Source organism: Vipera ursinii (assembly GCF_947247035.1).
Source record: "Vipera ursinii genome assembly, chromosome: 15".
NCBI lineage: Eukaryota > Metazoa > Chordata > Lepidosauria > Squamata > Viperidae > Vipera > Vipera ursinii.
The window spans coordinates 2,476,741-2,496,980 of NC_139528.1; the positions used below are offsets into that span (position 1 = coordinate 2,476,741).

Consider the following 20,240-nt stretch of genomic DNA (forward strand, 5'->3'; position numbering starts at 1 on the left):
GTGTTGATGTGCCATCTGCTGGCTAATCCCCAGCCAGCATTTTTTTTTCAGGGCAATTTGTAATTTATATTTATATATTTATTTATTTATTTAGTTAATTTTATTTAGATAGTTAATTTTATTTTTTTATTTATTGAAAACACATTTATAGCATGAAATTTCCAGTGGAGAACACGGCGCTGAAAGATATAAAACGAAAGGAGAAGCGGTGAAAGGGATGAATTTGGGGTAGGGGGGAGGGAGTCGGCTTCTGCCACCCCCTTACCCCCCCCCCTCAATCGTGCAGGCTCCCTTCCTCTTCGACCAGCCTACTTCACAGAGTCGTTGTGCCATTATGCGGCATGGCTTGATTGCTTGAGCGCTGCATGTAATATGCACAAAACCCAAAGCCTGGGCGCGGGGGGTGGGGGGACTGCCAGATGCAGTGAGGATGCTCAGAGGTGTAATAATGATGATGATGATGATGATGATGATCTGGGCAGCTGAGCTTGGGCCAAAGAAGAAATTGCACACCCAAATTCACATGTGCACGCCCACCAGCATGCTCAGAGGCCTCCTGGCCGTTCACCACCCTGCTTTGCATGCTTCTAGTCCTCTGCTCTATGTCCCGGAGAACTTTGAGCATTGCCCTTTTAAGAGAACACATTTTTCTGCTTGAATGGACTCCGGAGTCAAAGCATGGGTATTGTTGCCGGCAAGCCTTCCCTGGCAACTTCGGTGTGCGCCTTCCTCAAGGGAGGTGGCTGGCCTCCCCTTCTCCGAGTTCGGTACGTGGGAACCCTGATCAGAATCCGGGCTGGACCGAAGATGAGCTAAGAAAAAAAAGCATCTGTGTCTGGAGAAGACAATCGGCAAGTCTTCAAAAGAAAAAAGAAAAAAAGCAAGTAGCAAAATCGCCAACTTTAGAAAAGAGACGGGCGCTGCCCTTTATTTGGGCTGTTGCGGGAGGGGGGGTCAACCACCCACCCCCCTTTTCCCAACCATCTTGGCTCCTGCGCAGCAAAGGAGGAGAAAACCGAGGTTATCTTTTTCTCGTTTGGAGAGCCACAACAAGCAGGGAGGGTTTTTTTGCAACAGGTGTCAAATGCCCATGGTATGTGTATATCTATATCTATATCTATATCTATATCTATATCTATATCTATATATCTATATCTACGTATCTATATCTATCTATCTATCTATCTATCTATCTATCTATCTATCTATCTATCTATCTAAAACAACAGGTGTTTTGCAACGCTGGGCATCGCCCGCTCGGCCCCGGGGAGGTGGGCACCACCCTGGTAGGCCTTCTGGCATGAATGAGAAGGCTAACACCCCCCCCCCCAACCCGCCACTTCCCCGAGACTCCTTGCCGCCTCCGAGCGCGGCATTCATTGCACCGTTGCTGGGACACCCATCTCCACAGCAACTTGGGAGTGTGGTGGCCAAGCGGGCAATTATTTAACCAACTTCCCAGCGCCCGGGTGCCGGGTGGGAGGTAGCTGGGGAATCCGAGGGGAGTTCTGAGGGAAGGAGGTGTGGGTGGGCTTCAAGGCCCAGGAGGTAACCCTTGCCAACTTTTTCACCTCGCAGAACTCTGGCGACGCGCCCCGCCGAGACGTTGGCACCGCCGCCCGACCGATCCGAGACTCCCCAGCGCCTCAGGTTCCAGGTTCGGGGCAGGGTTGGGACTGAGTGCAATGTTGTGTTTCCTTGCGCCACTAATATTGCACTTGTCCTGGCCTCCCCCTGTCCTGGATTCACACCTGGACGGAGCGGCGCACACACCTGGAAGCCCGCTTCCCACCTGGAGGCTACGTCAGTCCCAATTTTTTGCACGGCTGGAGAGCTGAGGTCAAATCAAGGGATGGGTCAGCAAAGTCCGAGAACTTACCCAGGACCCGAATTTGTTTTTTGTGTGTGTGTGTGTGTGGTTTTCCCAGACCCCGTTTTACTCCCCTTATACTGGTAGTCCTCAACTTATGACCCCAAAATTTGCTAAGTGAGACGGTTGTTAAGTGAGTTTGGCCCCATTTTACGACCTTTCTTGACCCCGTTCTTAAGCGAATCACTACATGTGTTAAGTCAGCAAAGGAATCCGGCTTCCCCCTTGACTTGGTTTGTCGGACGTTTGCGAAAGGGGATCACGTGATTCCAGGGCGGGACGCTGCCTCCGTCATAAATACGAGTCAGTTGCCAAGTGTCCCAATTTTGATTTGGGGGGGGGATGCTGCCAGGGTCCTTTTTTCAGCGCTGTGGTGACTCCGGTCACTAAATGAGCTGTTGTAAGTGGAGGATTTCCTGTGATCCCCCCCTAGATTTAAAAGCATGGGGCGCTCAATCTCAGCTCGGATATTTTGAAACTCAGATCTTTAGAAACTCTTTTCATAGACGGAAAAAAAAAGAAAAATAGGATTCACACCCGGATGCGAAATGCAAACGGACTGCTAATGCATTTTCACTTCCGATCTCTCGATCTTAATTCATCAGCTGGTCGAAGCAAAACAGCTTAAGCCTCTTTGACAAAAGAGAAGCAAAAAAAAAATGGATTTGTGAGCAAATAACATTTTGGGGGATCAAGAGTTAACCTTGAGTTGACTCAGCCTTCCATCCTTCCCAGGTAGGTAAAATGAGGACCCAGATTGTTGGGGGCAATTAAGCTGACTTTGTAATAATGCCGCTTGGGGTGTGTGTGTGAAAGCCCTAATAAGCAGGCATATACATAGAATGAAGGCTAGTGCTAAGCTTGTAAGCCGCCCTGAGTCTTTGGAGAAGGGCGGGATATAAATGGAATTAAAATAAATAAAATATACATAGAATGAAGGCTAGTGCTAAGCTTGTAAGCCGCCCTGAGTCTTCGGAGAAGGGCGGGATATAAATGGAATAAAATAAAATAAAATAAAATAAAATAAAATAAAATAAAATAAAATAAAATAAAATAAAATAAAATAAAATAAAATAATAAAATAATAAAATAAAATAAAATAAAATAATAAAATAAAATAAAATAAAATAAAAAACAGGGGAGCTAGCAAACAAATCTCCATCTTAAAAATCACAGACCTGAGCGGAGGGGGGGGGGGAAAGTCTTGAAATCCCAAGTTCTACTAGAGGGGACCCCTTCGGAGCAACTTTTAATTCCACCTCTTAAAAGTTCGTTTTATTCACACCCGGGTCCCCAAAACACGACAGGCGCAGGTTATTATTATTGTTATTTTTTTTTAAAAAAAAAAAGAGATGGATGGACGTTGCCCCCTAAGGACAAACCCCAATCAAATTCCTAGCGAATCCCAATGTTGTGTTACGCGGCGCCTTTGGGATTTCTCCACGTTTCGTGAGCACGCACAAAGGTGGCCAGTTTTGCAGGTTTGACAATCTGGGATAGGATTGTGTGACAACGGGTGGATTTGGTTGTGTGTGTGTGTGGGGGGGGTGAGAGACCCACTCGAAATCCTTTGGGGTGATCTTTCACGCTTTTAAGGCTGCTCTAGCGAAATCCGCCGGTACGGTTCAAAGTCGACAGGGACCGAATCTGAAGAGGGGAGAAAGAGGCAGAGAAATACGGACGTTATACGGGGCAGTCCTCAAATTACGACCTCGAGGGAGCCCCCCCTCCCTCTCCCCCAATTTAGGTTGCTGAGTGACCCTTTTGCGAAGGGAACTCTGCCCCATTTTACGACCTTCCTTGCCGCCCTGGTTTGGTAAATCATTGCAGTTGTTAAGTGAAACTGGCAGCTTTAACGGTCGTTAAAGTGAATCCAGCCTCCCCCCCCCCCCCGTTGACATTTTCTTGTCGGAAGGTCACGAAAGGGGGGGTCACGTGACCCCAGGACGCTGCGACCGTTGTAAATATGAAGCAGTTTGCCAAACTTCTGGACTTCGATCACGGGACCCTGGGGAGGCTGCAGCGGTCGTAAGTTTGAAAAATGGTCATAAGTCCCTTTCTTCAGGGCTGTTGTAACTTTGAGTGAATGGCTGTTAAGTCAAGGACTACTTGTGCCCTATTTGGGGATCTGTTGCCCAAAGCCAGACTTGCCCATCCTATCTCTCAGGGTTGAGAGTGGAATAAGTCTCGCGTGCGAGGGCTGGAAGGTAGCGAGAGGTCATCTAGCCCAACCCTCTTCCCAACCCTCTTAACTCGACAGGATCCTGGAATGGAAGGAGAAGACTCGCAAGTTCATCCAGTCCAACCCCAGTGCGAGAGAGGATCTTGGAAGGAAAGGGCCAGAAGGTCCCTGCGAGGTCATCTAGTCCACCCCGCCACCACGGACGATTCGCGCTTCGCGGAGCGGCCTTCTCACCGTTGCAGCGATATTGCAGGTTGGACCAAATGATGTTCTCCTGAGAAAAGCAGAAGACGCCGAGGCGGCCACCGCGCATGGTCGTGTCGATAACCACCCCGGAGTCGGCTACCAGCTGAGGTCCTTCGTAGAGCAGCACGCTGGGAAGGGGGGGGTTCAAGGGGTTGGGTGGGTGGGAGAGAAGCAGAAACGGGAAGGAAGGCAAAACTTAGGATGCTTCCGTGTAGGGCACGACGCTGAAGGAACAACCTTTAACCATCAATTGGGGGGGATGCAGAAGGAATATTTAGCCATCAGTTGGGGCTTTGGGGGATGCAGAAGGAATATTTAGCCATTAACTGGGCTTTCCTGGATGCAGAAGGAATCCTTAGCCATTAATTGAGGTTTGGGGGATGCAGAAGGAACATATAGCCACCAATTGGGGTTAGAAACCCCAAACTAAACAAAAACCCACCAAGATTTTGAGCCTGGCTACTAATTTCACTTCTAAATCAGGAGGTGTGCAAGCACAGCATCAATTTTATTTCATTTCATTTTGGAAAACGGACAGCCAAAACCACACACACTGCAGGGCGCTTTCTCAAGGAGGGTTGTTGGGTTTTTTTTTGGGGGGGGGGGAAATTCAATGCTTCTTTTCCTCCCCTCCCCATCTCTTTCCCCCTCCTCCCCCCCACGGTCTTGCTAAGCAAGGGGGGGGGAAAGAGTGGGGGTTTTCAAATTCCCAGCCTTGTTCATTCTTCCTTCCCCCCCCCCCTCGCTTGCCCGCCCTGCTCTGACCTTTCCTGCATTGTCCGGCTTTGGAGAGCCCGGCGCATTAGCGCATTCCCGGCGCATGGGATTGCTATGACAACTAGACAATGCCCTGGGGGCCCCTGTGGATGAGTTTGGAGGGGGGGAAGGCTTGGGAAGAGGGAGGGGTGGGAGGGAGCGAAGGCTGGGTGGGTGTGAGAAAAAGAGACGGAGAGGCTCTTGTGCACACACACACACACACACACACACACACACAAAAGTATTGTCGGTGGGACCAGCCTGGGCTTAAAGAGGGAACACAAGGGAAGTTTGGTGCCAGCCTGGAAGTTGAAAAACTTGGAAGCGGCCGGCGAGGATATTTGATGTATCTCTGGCTTCCCGCTTCTGCGCTTCTTCTCAAAAAATAGAAATTGGGGTGGGGGTGGGGATGGGGGCAATTATTTCATTTTACTGTAAATTTTGCTTGGCTTTGCTTACATCAGAATAAGCCAGGGTTTATTGAAAGTACCTAGCCGTCAATTTGGGGCTTTTTTTTGAATGCAGAAGGAATATTTTGGCCACCAATGGGAGTTTTTCTGGATGTAGAAGGAACATTTAGCCATGAATTGAGGTTTTCTTCATGCAAAAGGAACATTTAGCCACAAATTGGGGTTTGTTTGTTTTCTAGAGGCAGAAGGAACATTTAGCCCTTCAGTGGGTTGGAAAACCCCAGTAAGACTTGTCTGTGCGGGACACTAAACAAAAATCTTGCATTTGTTCTTTTCTGGGGGGGAAAAAACCAACCCTGCTGTGCAGTGTGGGCTGCCATAAAGCCAGGGATTGCAAATTTCTCACCGGATGTACCCCACTTGAGGTCTGTGTAAGAGGCGCCAGCGGTAAGAGGTTTTATCCTTCCATCCCACGTTGCGAGGATCCTTCCAGAGCAGCTTGACGTGGCCGGGCGTGTGGCCCGTGTGCCACAGGGCATTGCGGAGGTATTCGCCGGGACCCGTTTCCGATTTCACCGCCTGCCAAAACGAGAAAATTCAACAGGGCAAAGCTCACCGGACGTCTCGCTTAGCGACAGACATTTTAGTCTCATACAGGGTCGTAAGTTGAGGACTGCCCCTATTGAGCTGAGCTTTGAACTGGGTTATAAAAGGGGTGGTTCGTCTGGGCTGGAAGGCGAGGGGATTTTTAAAGGGATTAAAAAGAGTTGCCCATTCGAGTTTGGAAGCAAAAGGGCCCGCATGCAGAGAGAGAGAGAAAGAGAGAGAGAGAGAGAGAGAGAGAAAGAGAGACAGAGAGAGAGAGACAGAGAGAGAGAGAGAGAGAGAGAGAAAGAGAGACAGAGAGAGAGAGAGAAAGAGAGAGAGAGAGAGAGAGAAAGAGAGACAGAGAGAGAGAGAGAGACAGAGAGAGAGACAGAGAGAGAGAGAGAGAGAGAGAGAGAGAGAGATAAAGAGAGAGACAGAGAGAGAGAGGGAGAGGGAGAAAGAGAGAGAGAGAGAGAGAGAGAGAAAGAGAGACAGAGAGAGAGAGACAGAGAGAGAGAGAGAGAGAGAGAGAAAGAGAGACAGAGAGAGAGAGAGAAAGAGAGAGAGAGAGAGAGAGAAAGAGAGACAGAGAGAGAGAGAGAGACAGAGAGACAGACAGAGAGAGAGAGAGAGAGAGAGAGAGAGAGATAAAGAGAGAGACAGAGAGAGAGAGGGAGAGGGAGAAAGAGAGAGAGAGAGAGAGAGAGAGAGAGAGAGAGAGAGAGATTGATTCTTTCTGGGAGCGGGTAAGGCTAGATGACCTTTGGGTTACCCCCTCTCGTGCCAATCTGGGGGAATATCACTTACCTTGAGCTGCAGGCTGGGCTCAGCCACGGCCCGGAAGGGCGTGGCTTGCCAGTAAGTCTGTTCGGTTTGTTTCCACATGACCACGTAAAAACTGGCGCTGTCTTGGTAGGCGAAGATGAAGCCGGCGTAATCGTCGTCGGTGACGGTGTTGACGTGGAAAGTGCCTTCGAAGTCCACCCCGTTGAACGCCGTGTATCCTGCGTGAGATACGCCGTGCGAGGTTCTAGACCGTGAAAGCGCCTTTCCCCCAAAGCAAACCAACTTAACCTCGGTCTGCTTACCTACAGCCAAGCCTGGATCGCTGTTCATGGTTTGGACAATCTCCATGCCCTGAAAATTAGAATTCAACAATCAGAAAGGATGTGCGGACAACCCAGCCACTTCAGAATTGATGGCTAGGCGGATGCTGGGCTGATCGTCCATTTTTCTTCTCCTGGTACCTGGTTGAGGACCACCCAGTTGGGGTCAATTTGAGCATCTCCCTCGGGATCCAAGATGACCGTCTGATAGGCCCGGAAGTCAGTCAGGGTCACTTCAGAACTCTCCGGACACACATCCATCGGATCGGCCACCGTGTCGTTGTCAAAGTCCTCCTCGCAGGCGTCTCCCACGCCGTTGCCTACACAGGTCAATAAACACGTGTGAACTCGTCAGCCAATGGTGTTGCAGTACTCAGGTAAAACAAGCCTGCTGGACACGAACAAAGTCGAGCTCTCTCCGATGTCCCACGTTCATTTAGCTCTGCACAAAGTTGGTTCCTTCTATCAAGCCGGAAAGACCCCCCGTTTTTTTAACCCTGCGAACTTGGCGAGCAGGAAACACGGCCGTGCGTGTGAAAGTCGATCAAGGGAAGACGTTACAGGTAATCCAGAGTTTCTTTTAGTGACAACGGCACCAAAAAAAAAAAGGATGTAGGCTCCTTTTTAACGTTTGCCACAATTGCAGCATCCCCAGAGTCACAAAGTTTACATTCAGATGCTTGACAACTGACTGACATTTATGACAGCTGCAGTGGGATAGTGTCTTGTGGGTCTTGTGGGATAGTGTTTCCTGGCTGAACAGGGGGCTGGACTAGAGGATCTCCAAACTTCCTTCCCTCTCATTTATGACGCAACCGTGTCCTGGGATCACACGATCCCCTTTTGCGACTTTCTGACGAGCAAAGTCAATGGGGGGAAGCCATATTTACTCAACAACCGTGTCGCTAACGTACCGGTAACAATTGCAGGCCTTCACTTAACAAAGGGGGCAAGAAAGGTCGTAAAAATGGAGCAAAAACTCACGGAACAACTGCCCCGCATAGCAACAATTGTGGCCATAAGTTGAGGACTACCTGTACCATTTCAGGAAGGGGATCATGCACACAACCAACAGCTCTCTGGGAAAAGTTTTAAGATCTCTTTCCTTCCCGCAAAGACAGTTACCATCCAGGTCCTTCTGGTTAGGATTAGCAATCAAGCGGCAGTTGTCGGGGCCCGGAGGCAGATAGTCAGGGATCCCGTCATTGTCATCGTCGTTATCGCAATCATCGCCTTGCCCGTCATTATCCGAATCCAGCTGCGAGCTGTTGGGAATTTCCGCGCAATTGTCTTTCGTGTCTTGGTGACCATCGCCGTCCCTGGTGGAGACGAGAGGGAAAGGGTGTAAAGTGAAAACAAGGTTATGTCATCCGTCCCAATGAGGAAAAAAAATGTCCCCAAATATACAATATATACAGGTATACCTCAACAAAGGACCAAAATGGAGCCCCACATTTTGGTTACTGAGCGAGACCTGGGCGAAGCGAGCTTGGCCCTGTTTTCACAACCTTCCCTGCCTCCATTGTTAAACGAATCACTGCAAATGTGAAGGCGGGCGCACGGTGGGGAAGTGGATCTGGCTTCCCCGTGGACTACGCTTGTCACAAGGTCGCAAAAGGGGATTGTGTGATCACAGGACACTGCAAGTGTCATAAATACGAGCCAGTTCCCAAGTGATGCTGCAACGGTCGTAAGGGTGAAAAATGGTCCCAAGTCTTTTTTTTTTTTTAGTGCCGTTGTAACCTAAAAGAACTGTTGTAAGTCAAGGACCAGCTGTACAATTTCTCTCCCAGCAGTAATCGTTTCCCAGTAATTGCAATTGTTTAGGGCAGATTTTCAGCAGGATGATAGCAGCTTCATTCCCCTTCTTGAAGCTAATTTTCCTGGTATGAAATTGACTAGAAAGGAATTTGAAACTGATTCGGAATTGACCACCCAAGCACCAAATCTTGGGGGGGGGGAAAGGACCTTAATTTATATATCACAACATGGCAAATAGGATAAATATTTTTATGACCTCTGTCTCAAGAGCCACAGTGGCAGCCTGATGTCCCGCAGTGGTTTGGGACTACAAATCCCATGCTCCTTGATGAAGACTTGAGAGCATTCACCCCCTCTCCGTTTAACCTTTGCCTCACTAATCCCTTTCAAATCTTTCCAAGCCGCGGTGTTTGGTCTTCCAGCTTTCCGAAAACAAGTTAAGGTTTCCAGTTAAATGCTGGCTTATAGGCCATAGAAATTGTTACACAAACCCCCCCCCCCCTCAAACCTAGTTTTGTTGCAGCTTTTCATTGGGAAAGGACAGAGTCCTCTTTTAAGCCAGGATTAACAAGCATCGGAAGTTTTGCTTGATGTTACCTGTCCTCATTTGTGTCGCACGCATCTCCCACCAGATCGCTGTCCATGTCTGTCTGAAAGAGACCAGGATGTCAGGTGAACAAGCAAGCATTTAGAATGTGTGAGCATTTAAGGCTCCCCAGGTTTTATGGAATTAAAAAAGGTAAAGGTTCCCCCGCACATGCGTGCTAGTCGTTTCCGACTCTAGGGGCCGGTGCTCATCTCCGTTTCAAAGCCGAAGAGCCAGCGCTTGTCCGAGGACGTCTCCGTGGTCATGTGGCCGGCATGACTAGACGCCAATGGCGCACGGAACGCTGTTACCTTCCCACCGGAGTGGTCCCTATTTTTCTACTTGCATTTTTTACGTGCTTTCGAACTGCTAGGTTGGCAGAAGCTGGGGCGAGTAACAGGCGCTCACTCTGTTACGCGGCACTCGGGAATTACAACATCCTAAATCCCCCAAGCTCAAGATAAATATCGGTCTACACTTCTCGTAACTCCAGCTTCCCGGAGGCTCAAACCTGGGTTGGGTTGCTTAGTTCTGGACAGCTGTCGCAAGCGTCCCCAACGCCATCTTCATCGCGGTCAGTCTGCAGGGGGTTGGGTACCTTCGGACAATTGTCCAGCCCGTTGGGAATCCCTAGAGAGAAAGAACAGGAGTTAGCAAAGCTTTTTGCTCTTCAGCTTCCCTACGTTAACATCCAGCTCGAGAATCCGACTAAAACCCCAGGTTCTTTCCTACCATCCCCATCGATGTCGTTGTCACACGCATCGCCTTCTCCATTGTGGTCGGTGTCCTTTTGATCGTTGTTGGGAACATTGGGGCAATTGTCACAAGCATCCCCAAACGAATCAGTGTCCGAGTTTTGCTGGTCTTTGTTGGGGAGAAGACGACAATTATCCTGTAGAATAAGGAGGGGGAAAAAAAGTGTGTGTGAGTTTTGCTGGTCTTTGTTGGGGAGAAGACGACAATTATCCTGTAGAATAAGGGGGGGAAAAGTGTTGTGTGTGTGTGTGGGGGGGGGAAATCTGAAAAGGCTCCAGAATTCAACCGTCTCATTTGACGTCGGCTGTGGTATCTTTCCTGGATTTTGCCCTCTGGAATCACAGGAACTTGACAATCCGTGTGAGCGAAGGGTGCTTTGTAGGCTGTGGGCTGCCCTGTCGCATGGGTAGGCCAGGGGTCTCCAACCTTGGCAACTTGAAGACTAGGGGATTCTGGGAGTTGAAGTCCGTCAGTCTTAAAGTTGCCCAGGCTGGTTTTTGCATCCAGTGTATGAGGCTGATAGTGGACACCAGGCTTGGGGGTACCTCCACGTTCTTGATCCCATCTCCATCTGCGTCATCATCACACTGATCTCCAATGCCATCATTATCGGCATCTTCCTGTCCTGAGTTAGGGGTCAACCGGCAATTGTCCTAAAAAAAAAAAGGGACAAAATACTAACTCCTCCTTGAGTTCCATCGTTTAACAGAATTTCAAAGTTGGAAGGGACCATGGAGGTCTCCAGGCAGGAAACCCTATATCATTTCATACAGAAACTTTAAAACTTTAAAACTTCCAGTGTTGGAGCATTCACCACTTCTGGTGGCAGGTTGTTCCACTGGTTAATTGTTCTCACTGTCAGGAAATTCCTCCTTAATTCCAGGTTGCTTCTCTCCTTGATTAGTTTCCATCTGTTGCTTCTGCCTTCAAGCACTTTGGAGAATAGCTTGACTGCCTCTTCTTTGGGGCAGCCCCTCAAATACTAGAACACCCCTAGTCCTTCTCTTCATTAAACTAGATATACCCAATTCCAGCAGCAGATTTTAGGATTTTTTTTTTGCCATAATTTTTAAACAAATCCAGCGATTGTCCTGCCTTCTGGTGCTTTGGAGAATAGCTTGACTCCCTCTTCTTTGGGGCAGCCCCTCAAATACTAGAACACCCCTAGTCCTTCTCTTCATTAAACTAGATATACCCAATTCCAGCAGCAGATTTTTGGATCTTTTTTTTTTTTTTGGCCATAATTTTTAAACGAATCCAGCGATTGTTAAGCAATTCCAGCTTTCCCCATTGACTTTCCTGGTTTGATGTTTCGAGTTTTCCCCGGTTTTACCTGCGCACAATGCTTGTGGTTGTCAATGCACGGCAAGGGCTCGTCTGGATAGCCATCAATGTCGGTGTCCCGCCCGCACACATTTCCGTTGCCAGCCCAGCCCACATTGCACTAGAGGAGACAGAGGGGAAGAATCCAGCCATTTCATTAAGGATGCCGATTGGAATCACAAAATGATTTTTATTAAAAATGTTGATTGGAATCACAAAATGATTTTTATTAAAAATGTCGATTGGAATCACAAAATGATTTTTATTAAGGATGTCGATTGAAATCACAAAATGATTTTTATTAAAAATGTCGATTGGAATCACAAAATGATTTTTATTAAAAATGTCGATTGGAATCACAAAATGACTTTTATTAAGGATGCCGATTGAAATCACAAAATGATTTTTATTAAAAATGTCGATTGGAATCACAAAATGATTTTTATTAAAAATGTCGATTGGAATCACAAAATGATTTTTATTAAGGATGTCGATTGAAATCACAAAATGATTTTTATTAAAAATGTTGATTGGAATCACAAAATGACTTTTATTAAGGATGCCGATTGAAATCACAAGACGATTTTTATTAAGGATGCCGATTGGAATCACAAAATGGTTTTTATTAAGGATGCCGATTGGAATCACAAAATGATGTTATTAAAGGTGCAGATTAAAATCACAAAATGTTTTTTTATTAAGGGTGTCGATTGGAAGCACAAAATAGTTTTTATTAAGGGTGCAGATTGAAATCACAAAATGGTTTTTTTTTTAAGGATGCAGATTGGAAGCACAAAATAGTTTTTATTAAGGGTGTCGATTGGAATCACAAAATGATTTTTATTAAGGGTGTCGATTGGAATCACAAAAGGATTTTTATGAAGGGTGTCAATTGGAATCACAAAATGATTTTTATTAAGGGTGTCGATTGGAATCACAAAATGATTTTTATTAAGGATGCAGATTGGAAGCACAAAATAGTTTTTATTAAGGGTGTCGATTAAAATCACAAAACGATTTTTATTAAGGGTGCCGATTGAAATCACAAAATGATTTTCCCGGGAAAGCCAGCACCTCTGGAGAGAACCCATCAACTCCTTCTGCCTTCCAAAGGGCTCGAACGGCTAAATGGAGCCTCCACAGTTCAGAGTGGTCTACCTTCCCCTCCCACTTAGCCACCAGCCTTGACCTAAACCTCAGCAAAGATTGCAAAGAAGTCTTACCGAACAGGAAACATCACCGTTGCGTTCAAAGAGGCAGTAGCCGTTGACGTCGCAAGGATTGTGGCTTGGATTTTCGCACGCCTTCTGGGGGGTACAACTGCCCGGCTCCTTCTCCACAAAACCGGATTTGCACGGGCCACACTTGAAAGACCCCTAAGGGGGAAAAAAAAGGGAGGGAGGGGATGCCAGTGAAATGAGGGAGAACCAAACCTGCCGAAACATTATGGGCTTCAGGAAACTGGCCTACCTTGTCAGGCTGTTAAAAAGATCACAAAGTGATTTTAAAGATGCATTTGGAGTGCGTACTTTTTTAATTAGAAAAATCATAATTGTCCCGTTCTTAAGTCTAGATGGTGATAATGTTTACATTACAGCCTTTAACTCTCATTTTTACATTTGGTACAAGCTACTTGAAGACCCCGGGTCCCCCCCTTTTTTCTGCATCAAACTGAACATTATCATGGCGGTGTCAGATTGCAATTGTGCAAATGTTTCTCCTTCCTGGACCCCCTGCATTTGTTTAGCCCCCTCCCTGCCTTCCTGGACTGAGCCACTCACCACTGTGTTGGTGCAAATTGCGTTGGGATCGCAACCTCCGTTGTTCCCGTCGTTGCATTCATCAACGTCCGTGCAAATCTGGGGAAACCAGAGATCAGTTAGACAGCTAGGCTTGGAGAGGGGAAGGCAGGTAATCTTCGTGTTGCACTATTCTGGAATCTCCACTGCTTCTCTTTCTTGATGTGTTCTACCTCAAAGGGTTGTGGTTTCAGATGGAAGAATAGAATAGAGTAGAATAGAATAGAATATAAATAGAGTAGAATAGAATAGATAATGAATAGAATAGAATAGAATAGAATAGAGTAGAATAGAATAGATAATGAATAGAATAGAATAGAATAGAATAGAATAGAATAGAATAGAATAGAATAGAACAGACTAGAAAATGAATAGAAAAGAATAGATTTTTTTTATTAAAGAGTTTTACAAAAACAAAATTTTACAATATATCCCCAAATCCCTCCCACCCCAAACCCACCCACTTCCTCCCCCCACTTCCCAGAGCTAAGTACAGGATTATAGTTACAATAATCATATTCTAAATAAAAATTATGCACAATATACAATTAACCAAATTCATAATGTGCTTTAACTCCCCTTTAACATAACTACAAACAAAGTACCAATACAATATCCCACTAAGATCTACTCATAAGCTAAATGGAACTTTTTAGTCCCATATTTGTTCTGAATATAATCTATCCATCTCCTCCAAACTGAAATATATCTTTCCTGTGAATGATTTTTCAAATAAGCAGAAATCTTAGACATTTCTGCAAGATTCGAAACTTTAAGCACCCATTCTTCTATAAATCCCGATTGATCACTATGAATCATTTGTTTCAAAACTTGCATTAATCTATTGGCCAATACTTTAGCAAAAATCTTATAATCTGTATTTAAAAGCGATATAGGTCTATAATTTTTAGGTTGAGTAAGGTCTTGATCCTCCTTTGGAACAGAATAGAAAATTTTATTGTCACTTTAAATGTACCCTAATAAGCATACATTAAAATTTCATTGCATTCAGCTCTCAAAGGGGAACCACCTCCCATATACACTACATAAACATCACAAAAAAAATTATGCATTTACCCACATACACACACATATATGATGCAGAGAAACAACACAGTCTACTTCAGATGTATACATATACATGGCGGGGGAAAAAAAAGAATCCTGAGAATTTACAAGACGGGTGGCCTAAGGAACAAAGCTGTCACCAAATCCAGTAAAATAAACATCTGTAAACTTTTAAGTCGCCCACCTGTTTGCTGGCTTTGGCGTAATCGGCCCCCACTCCGGTGACGAGATTCCCCTTGTAGCCAGGCGGGCACGGCTCACAACGAAAGCCGGGCGCGATGTTAAGACACTTGGACCCGGGAAAACACGGATTTGCAAAGAAGCACTGCAATCGGGTGGAGAACATGAAAAGAAGGAGACATCTTTCCCATCTCTATTTGATAAAAATACCACGTCGCCTAAAAAAACACCAGCCATCTGGAAATCTATTTATCGACACCATCATCTCTTCACTATATCTTTGACTTATGACCACAATCAAGTGAAAAATTTCTGTCGCTAAGTGAGACGGTTGTTGGATGAAATTTGCTCCATTTTTTTACGAACTTTCACGCCACGGTTTTTAAGCGAATCACCCATCTTGGCTAAGTCAGTAACCCGGTTCTTAAACGAATATAGTATATAGTATAGAGCCTTGGTGGAACAGTGGGCTAATGCCTCCTTAAGTAACACCAGCTGCCTGCAATTAGTGCAGGTTCGAGTCCCACCAGGCTCAAGGTTGACTCAGCCTTCCATCCTTCCCAGGTAGGTAAAATGAGGACCCAGATTGTGGGGGGCAATAAGCTGACTTTGTAATAATGCCACTTGGAGTGTGTGTGTGTGAAAACCCTAATAAGCAGGCATATACATAGAATAGAACTTACTACTTACATATACATAGAATAGAACTTACTACTGCTAAGTTTGTAAGCCGCCCTGAGTCTTCAGAGAAGGGCGGGATATAAATGGAATTAAAAATTATATATATATAGTATAGTATAGCATAGCATATAGTACCGTATAATAAATATACTATATTGTATAGTATAGTATTTTATATATATATATATATATATATATATATATATATATATATATATATATATATATATATATATATATATAATATATATATATATATATATATATTAGTGTGTGTGTGTGTACACACACACACACACACACATACACACACACTATATCTATACTATATACTACATACTATATAATCCTGTGAGCCCAAAAGTCTTTACCTCGTTGACATCTGCACAATGGGTGCCATTGCCTTCAAAACCAGTAGGACACGGCCCACAACGATATCCCGGGTATTCGTAGGTCTCCATACAATCCACACCGGCGAAACACGGATTCGGATTACAGCGGGATCGGTGTTCATGAAACCCTGTCGGAAGGGAGGTTTCAATTCATTCATATTTCAGAACAATGAAACACACTGACAAACTGGCAAGTTTCTAGTCCTCAACAAGCCTTCAAGCCAGGGCTTCCCAAACTTTTCCCAAGGGTCTGAATTTTGATCGCGTGACCCTGGGGATGCCGCGACGGTCGTGGTGTGTGAAAAAGCGTCATAAGTCCCCTTTTTCAGAGCCGTTCAAACTTCAGTCACTAGTCAAGTTTATTGCAGCCCAAAGACCAGAGACCAGAACAAGTTCAAAACACTGAAGGAATATCCAGTAAAAAAACATCCTAAACTAAAATAATACACGACAGATTAAAATCACGTCTCAGAAACTCTCATCAAATTTCAAGGATTGGCCGTTAAACCCTTCTTCTTTCGGCACCGTTGCAAGTGGGGGTGGAAAATGAATTTTAAGGACATTATTGTAGCAAAATTCACTTCCGGCAAAGGTCTCCGTGTTTTGTGTAACTCACCGCACACCTGACATTCCATAATGGTGTTGCGTATTAAAGACATTTCCTTCACCTGCGAAGAAAAACATAACAATATTTTATTAGACGTGTGAAAAATAGTAGGGATCCTTCATTCACTAATGCAAATTAAATTCCTAATTCGTTTTGCCAACCGTCAGTAAAATAAATCCCGAGTTTGAAAATATTCCTTTTCTGCTTTTTCTTTCAATCTTAAAGTGAATCTGCCCATTTCTGCACAGCCTAGTATTATTTTTTTTAATTATTTCTTCCTCCGGTGGTATTTCTTCATTTTCCCAGTATTGGGCAAATGCAAATCTCGCTGCTGTTATCACATGCAAATTCAAATATGTCCTTTGTCGATCAAGCTTTTCTGGCATTATACCTAATTAAAAAACAAAATAGGTTTATTATCATCTTTTCTAGCCAAGTATGTATTTTTGTCCAATGTTTCTTTGCTTTAACACATGTCTGCCCTAACTCAGACGACGTGTTTCTTGAATAAGCCCTGTTGAATTTGTATTTAAAATAATAATAATAAAAACTTAAAACTAAAAATAAATAAATAAATAAAATAAAATAGTAGGGATGTCTTAGAAGAACAGACAAAACTTGCCAGAGTGTGCAAAGCCTCCACTTAACAGGTAGTCCTCGACTTATGACTGTTTCTTTAATGACCGTTTCAAAGTCACAACAGCCCTGGGAAAAAGTGACTAGCCTTCTTAAACCACTCAGCTGTACCTGATCTCTCTCTCTCTCTCTCTCTTTTAAAAATATAACATTTTATTAGTTTTCTATTTTTACAATTCACACGTGCTCAGCGAACGTGTTGCTTGGGTCCACTTGCTCCACTCAATAATACGTATTAAACGCCTAATCTCTAAGCCGTCTTCCCAGCCCGTGATAGAATACATCCCATAATTCCAATTTAAAATTGTCTTCGCACCTTTTCTAGCCAGGTATGTATTTTTTGTTTTAATCGCCTGATCGCATCTTATCTTATCTTTATAAAACATACATTTTTTAACCTCTTTCCTGTGTCCCAGGCCGGTTTACAATTAAGGCCATGGCGATAAATCAATACCCGGATCTTATTTCATTCTTATTTCAGTTTTAATTTCCCTTAAATAGTCAAGATAACTTTGTGGGCTACAGTTTCCCCAAAATTGGTTAGGTTTGGGTGGACAAAAGCTTCCACTGTCGAAAGTGGCTCTACCTGATCTCTCACATCTTCTTGAAGCTCCATCAGAATTTGGTTGAAAAGGGTCAGCTGCCTTACAAGAGCCTTGGTTTGCTCACCTGCCGCATAAAAAAACAAAACGAAGCGAAACTCTGCTTAATTCTGTTTTTCGACCACATTCTCCCCTAGCTCATGAGGCTTTCTGGGTTGGCACTGCCCCATAGATTGGGGGGGGGTCTCCCCCTCACCCGTCGCTTAATCCAGCACTCAAAGGGGAAACGGAGGAGGGGGGGATTACGGAACAGCAGGTCAGGATTCGAACTCACCAAAGAGAGAATTGATCACGTTGGATACTGGGGGAAAGAGAGAGAGAGAGAGAGAGAGAGAGAAATTTTAAAAAGTTTTTTTTAAAATAATAATAATCAAACAATAGTGCCAAAAAGAGCACCGTTAGAAGCTGGGTTCTGATACTGAGAAATAATAATAGTAATAATAATAATAATACTATTACTACTAATAATAATAATAATGCCAAATCCAGTCTGAACATCTGCCTGTGTGATGATCAATAACAACAACAACAACAGACCTTGGAGGTCATCTAGTCCAACCCCTGCCCAGGCATGAAACCTTATCCCATTTCAGACAAATGGCTGTCCAGCCTCTTCTTAAACATTTATGAACTGAGTTTGGCCTAAGTTGCTTTTCCCCCCCCAGCTCCATTGCAACTTCAAACAGTCACTAAATGTTGCATGGTGGGGTTTTGTAAAATCCTACACCAAGGAATGTTGGGGGGTGGGTGGGTTGTATTTTGATTGACACTCACCCGTGTTCTCCATGGATTCGTCCTCCTGAAACGGACACTCGCTCAGAGCCCCCACTCGGCTTAGGGACCCCCCGAGGATGAGTTTGAGCGATTCCACAACGCCCTAAAATATAGGAAACATATATTTACATTTTATAAAACAATAGGAAAGGGACAGCGGCCTCGGTGGAGAGCAACACACATCCTAATGGTGTCGACTGGGGGGTGGGGGGGGCTACATACGGGTGTGTCGGCTGAGGGTCAGTCCCATTTTGCTGCGCCGTCGTAACAGCGAACCGTTGCTAAATGAACAGCCCGTGCTCCTTTATCCCTACAGGGACTGCGCATTAAAAGCCGGAAGAGTTCATTTTAAACAAAATTGGGTTTCGTGGAGGAGATGTTTTAATTTATCTTTTTTTTTTCTTTTTCTTTTCTACGCACAGTTTGGATTTGTACAGGGAAGTCCTCGCTTTCCGCCTGAGCCGCACATTCCCATTGTTAAGCCATAAATAAATAAATTATGCACACGCCCGGGTATACACACACCCACAGTATGGGACACAGTCTAGTTTGGAGGTGTGCGTATACTTGGCTCCCCCTGAACGTGGGAACGCGACGGGTTGCCTGCTCACCTGCAGGCGAAGGTAGGTTTTCTGTCCGGTTCTCACTTCGACGGGCTTGGTTTTCTCCTGGTCAATGGCGGCCATTTCGGGCAGCCCTGTGTTCGAGTCCAGCAGCTTGCAGTCCACGTACAGCTCCAAGGAAAGGCTGCTGCCTTTCAGGCCACTGACCCGCAGGAGAAGCGTGTGGCTGCGTCCGTCGGACAGGTTGGAATTCTGCAGGTTGACCGAGTGGAGTTTCCCATCGGCTCGTAAGTATCGGACGAGAACTGCAGGCAGGGAGAGCAAGAGATGGATTTAATAGCAGATCTTTTTCTTCCTTCCTTCCTTCCTTTCTTTCTCTTTCTTTCTTTCTTTCTTTTTCTCTTTTCTTTCCTTCCTCTTCCTCTTTCTTACTTTCTTTCCCTTCCTTCTTCCCTATTTCTTTCTTTCTTTCTTTCTTTCTTTCTTTCTTTTTCTTTCTTTCTTTCTTTCTTTCTTTCTTTCCCTTCCTTCCTATTTCTTCCTTCCTATTTCTTTCTTTCTTTCTCTTTCTTTCTTTCCCTTCCTTCCTATTTCCTTCCTTCCTTCCTTCCTTCCTTCCTTCCTTTCTGTCCTACTTTCTTTCCTTTCCTATTTCTTTATTTCTTCCTTCCTCTTTTTCTTTCTTTCTGTCTTTCTTATTTTCTTTCCCTTCCTTCCTTCCTCCTTTCTTTTTCTTTCTCTCTTATTTTTTTCTTTTCTTTCTTTCTTTCTCTCGTTCTCTCTTTCTTTCTTCTCACCTTTATTCGTCTTGCCAACCACGGAGACTTCAAACCACCGGCTGTTATCCTTCTTGTAATAAAGGCCAAATAGGACCCCACCTTGTTTGGGGGGCAGGTGGAAAGTCGATAAAAGGTACATGTCGTGGACCGATAACACCTCCGCCCGGATTTTGTTTGCAACGTTGGTCATATGTCGAGATTCGGTAACGGTCAGGAGGTCAATGACTAGGGAACAGCAAATATGAGGTCAGTTGCAAAGAGAGTCAAGCTTGCTATCCAGTGCTTTTGTGAAGTCTAGAAGAAGAAAGTGAACCTGGAGGTCATCTAAACCACCCCCAGTCTGGAATCCTTGCCACTGAAGGACATACTGCTAAGTTTGTAAGCCGCCCTGAGTCTTCGGAGAAGGGCGGGATATAAATGGAATTAAAATAAAAAAATAAAAATAAATAGCTCAAATTTTTGCATTCAAACACATCTTCGAAGGATATATATACCAGAGAAACATTTTCTTGAATTATTGGGAGGGACAGTCTTATTTTTTCTTAAGAGAAAAATTCGAAAATTCAAGCCCAGCC

At 44.8% G+C, this 20,240-nt stretch overlaps 1 protein-coding gene across 1 annotated transcript; it reads right to left on the minus strand.

Moving 5' to 3' along the window:
* Positions 1–3,004: 3,004 nt before the first annotated feature.
* Positions 3,005–20,240, minus strand: THBS3 (thrombospondin 3). Its single transcript, XM_083374840.1, has 22 exons — positions 19,684–20,240; positions 18,935–19,191; positions 18,324–18,426; positions 17,824–17,850; positions 17,534–17,616; positions 16,321–16,372; positions 15,684–15,832; positions 14,636–14,776; positions 13,366–13,443; positions 12,808–12,960; positions 11,595–11,705; positions 10,807–10,914; positions 10,238–10,397; positions 10,017–10,135; positions 9,517–9,569; positions 8,284–8,477; positions 7,300–7,478; positions 7,141–7,189; positions 6,860–7,056; positions 5,871–6,043; positions 4,287–4,426; positions 3,005–3,517 (listed from the first exon to the last, which is right to left on the minus strand). Exons 1-22 carry the CDS (start codon positions 19,853–19,855, stop codon positions 3,462–3,464), a joined length of 2,754 nt encoding a protein of 917 aa, XP_083230966.1. The 5' UTR covers positions 19,856–20,240; the 3' UTR covers positions 3,005–3,461.

Coding starts and splice junctions, on each gene's coding strand:
- THBS3 (XM_083374840.1), bottom strand. CDS start 19,855: ATGACCAACGTTGCAAACAAAATCCGGGCGGAGGTGTTATCGGTCCAC. Junction 11,706..12,807: donor ACGGTGATGTTTCCTGTTCG/GTAAGACTTCTT, acceptor TGTCTCCTCTAG/TGCAATGTGGGCTGGGCTGG. Junction 10,136..10,237: donor CAACGACATCGATGGGGATG/GTAGGAAAGAAC, acceptor CTTTCTCTCTAG/GGATTCCCAACGGGCTGGAC.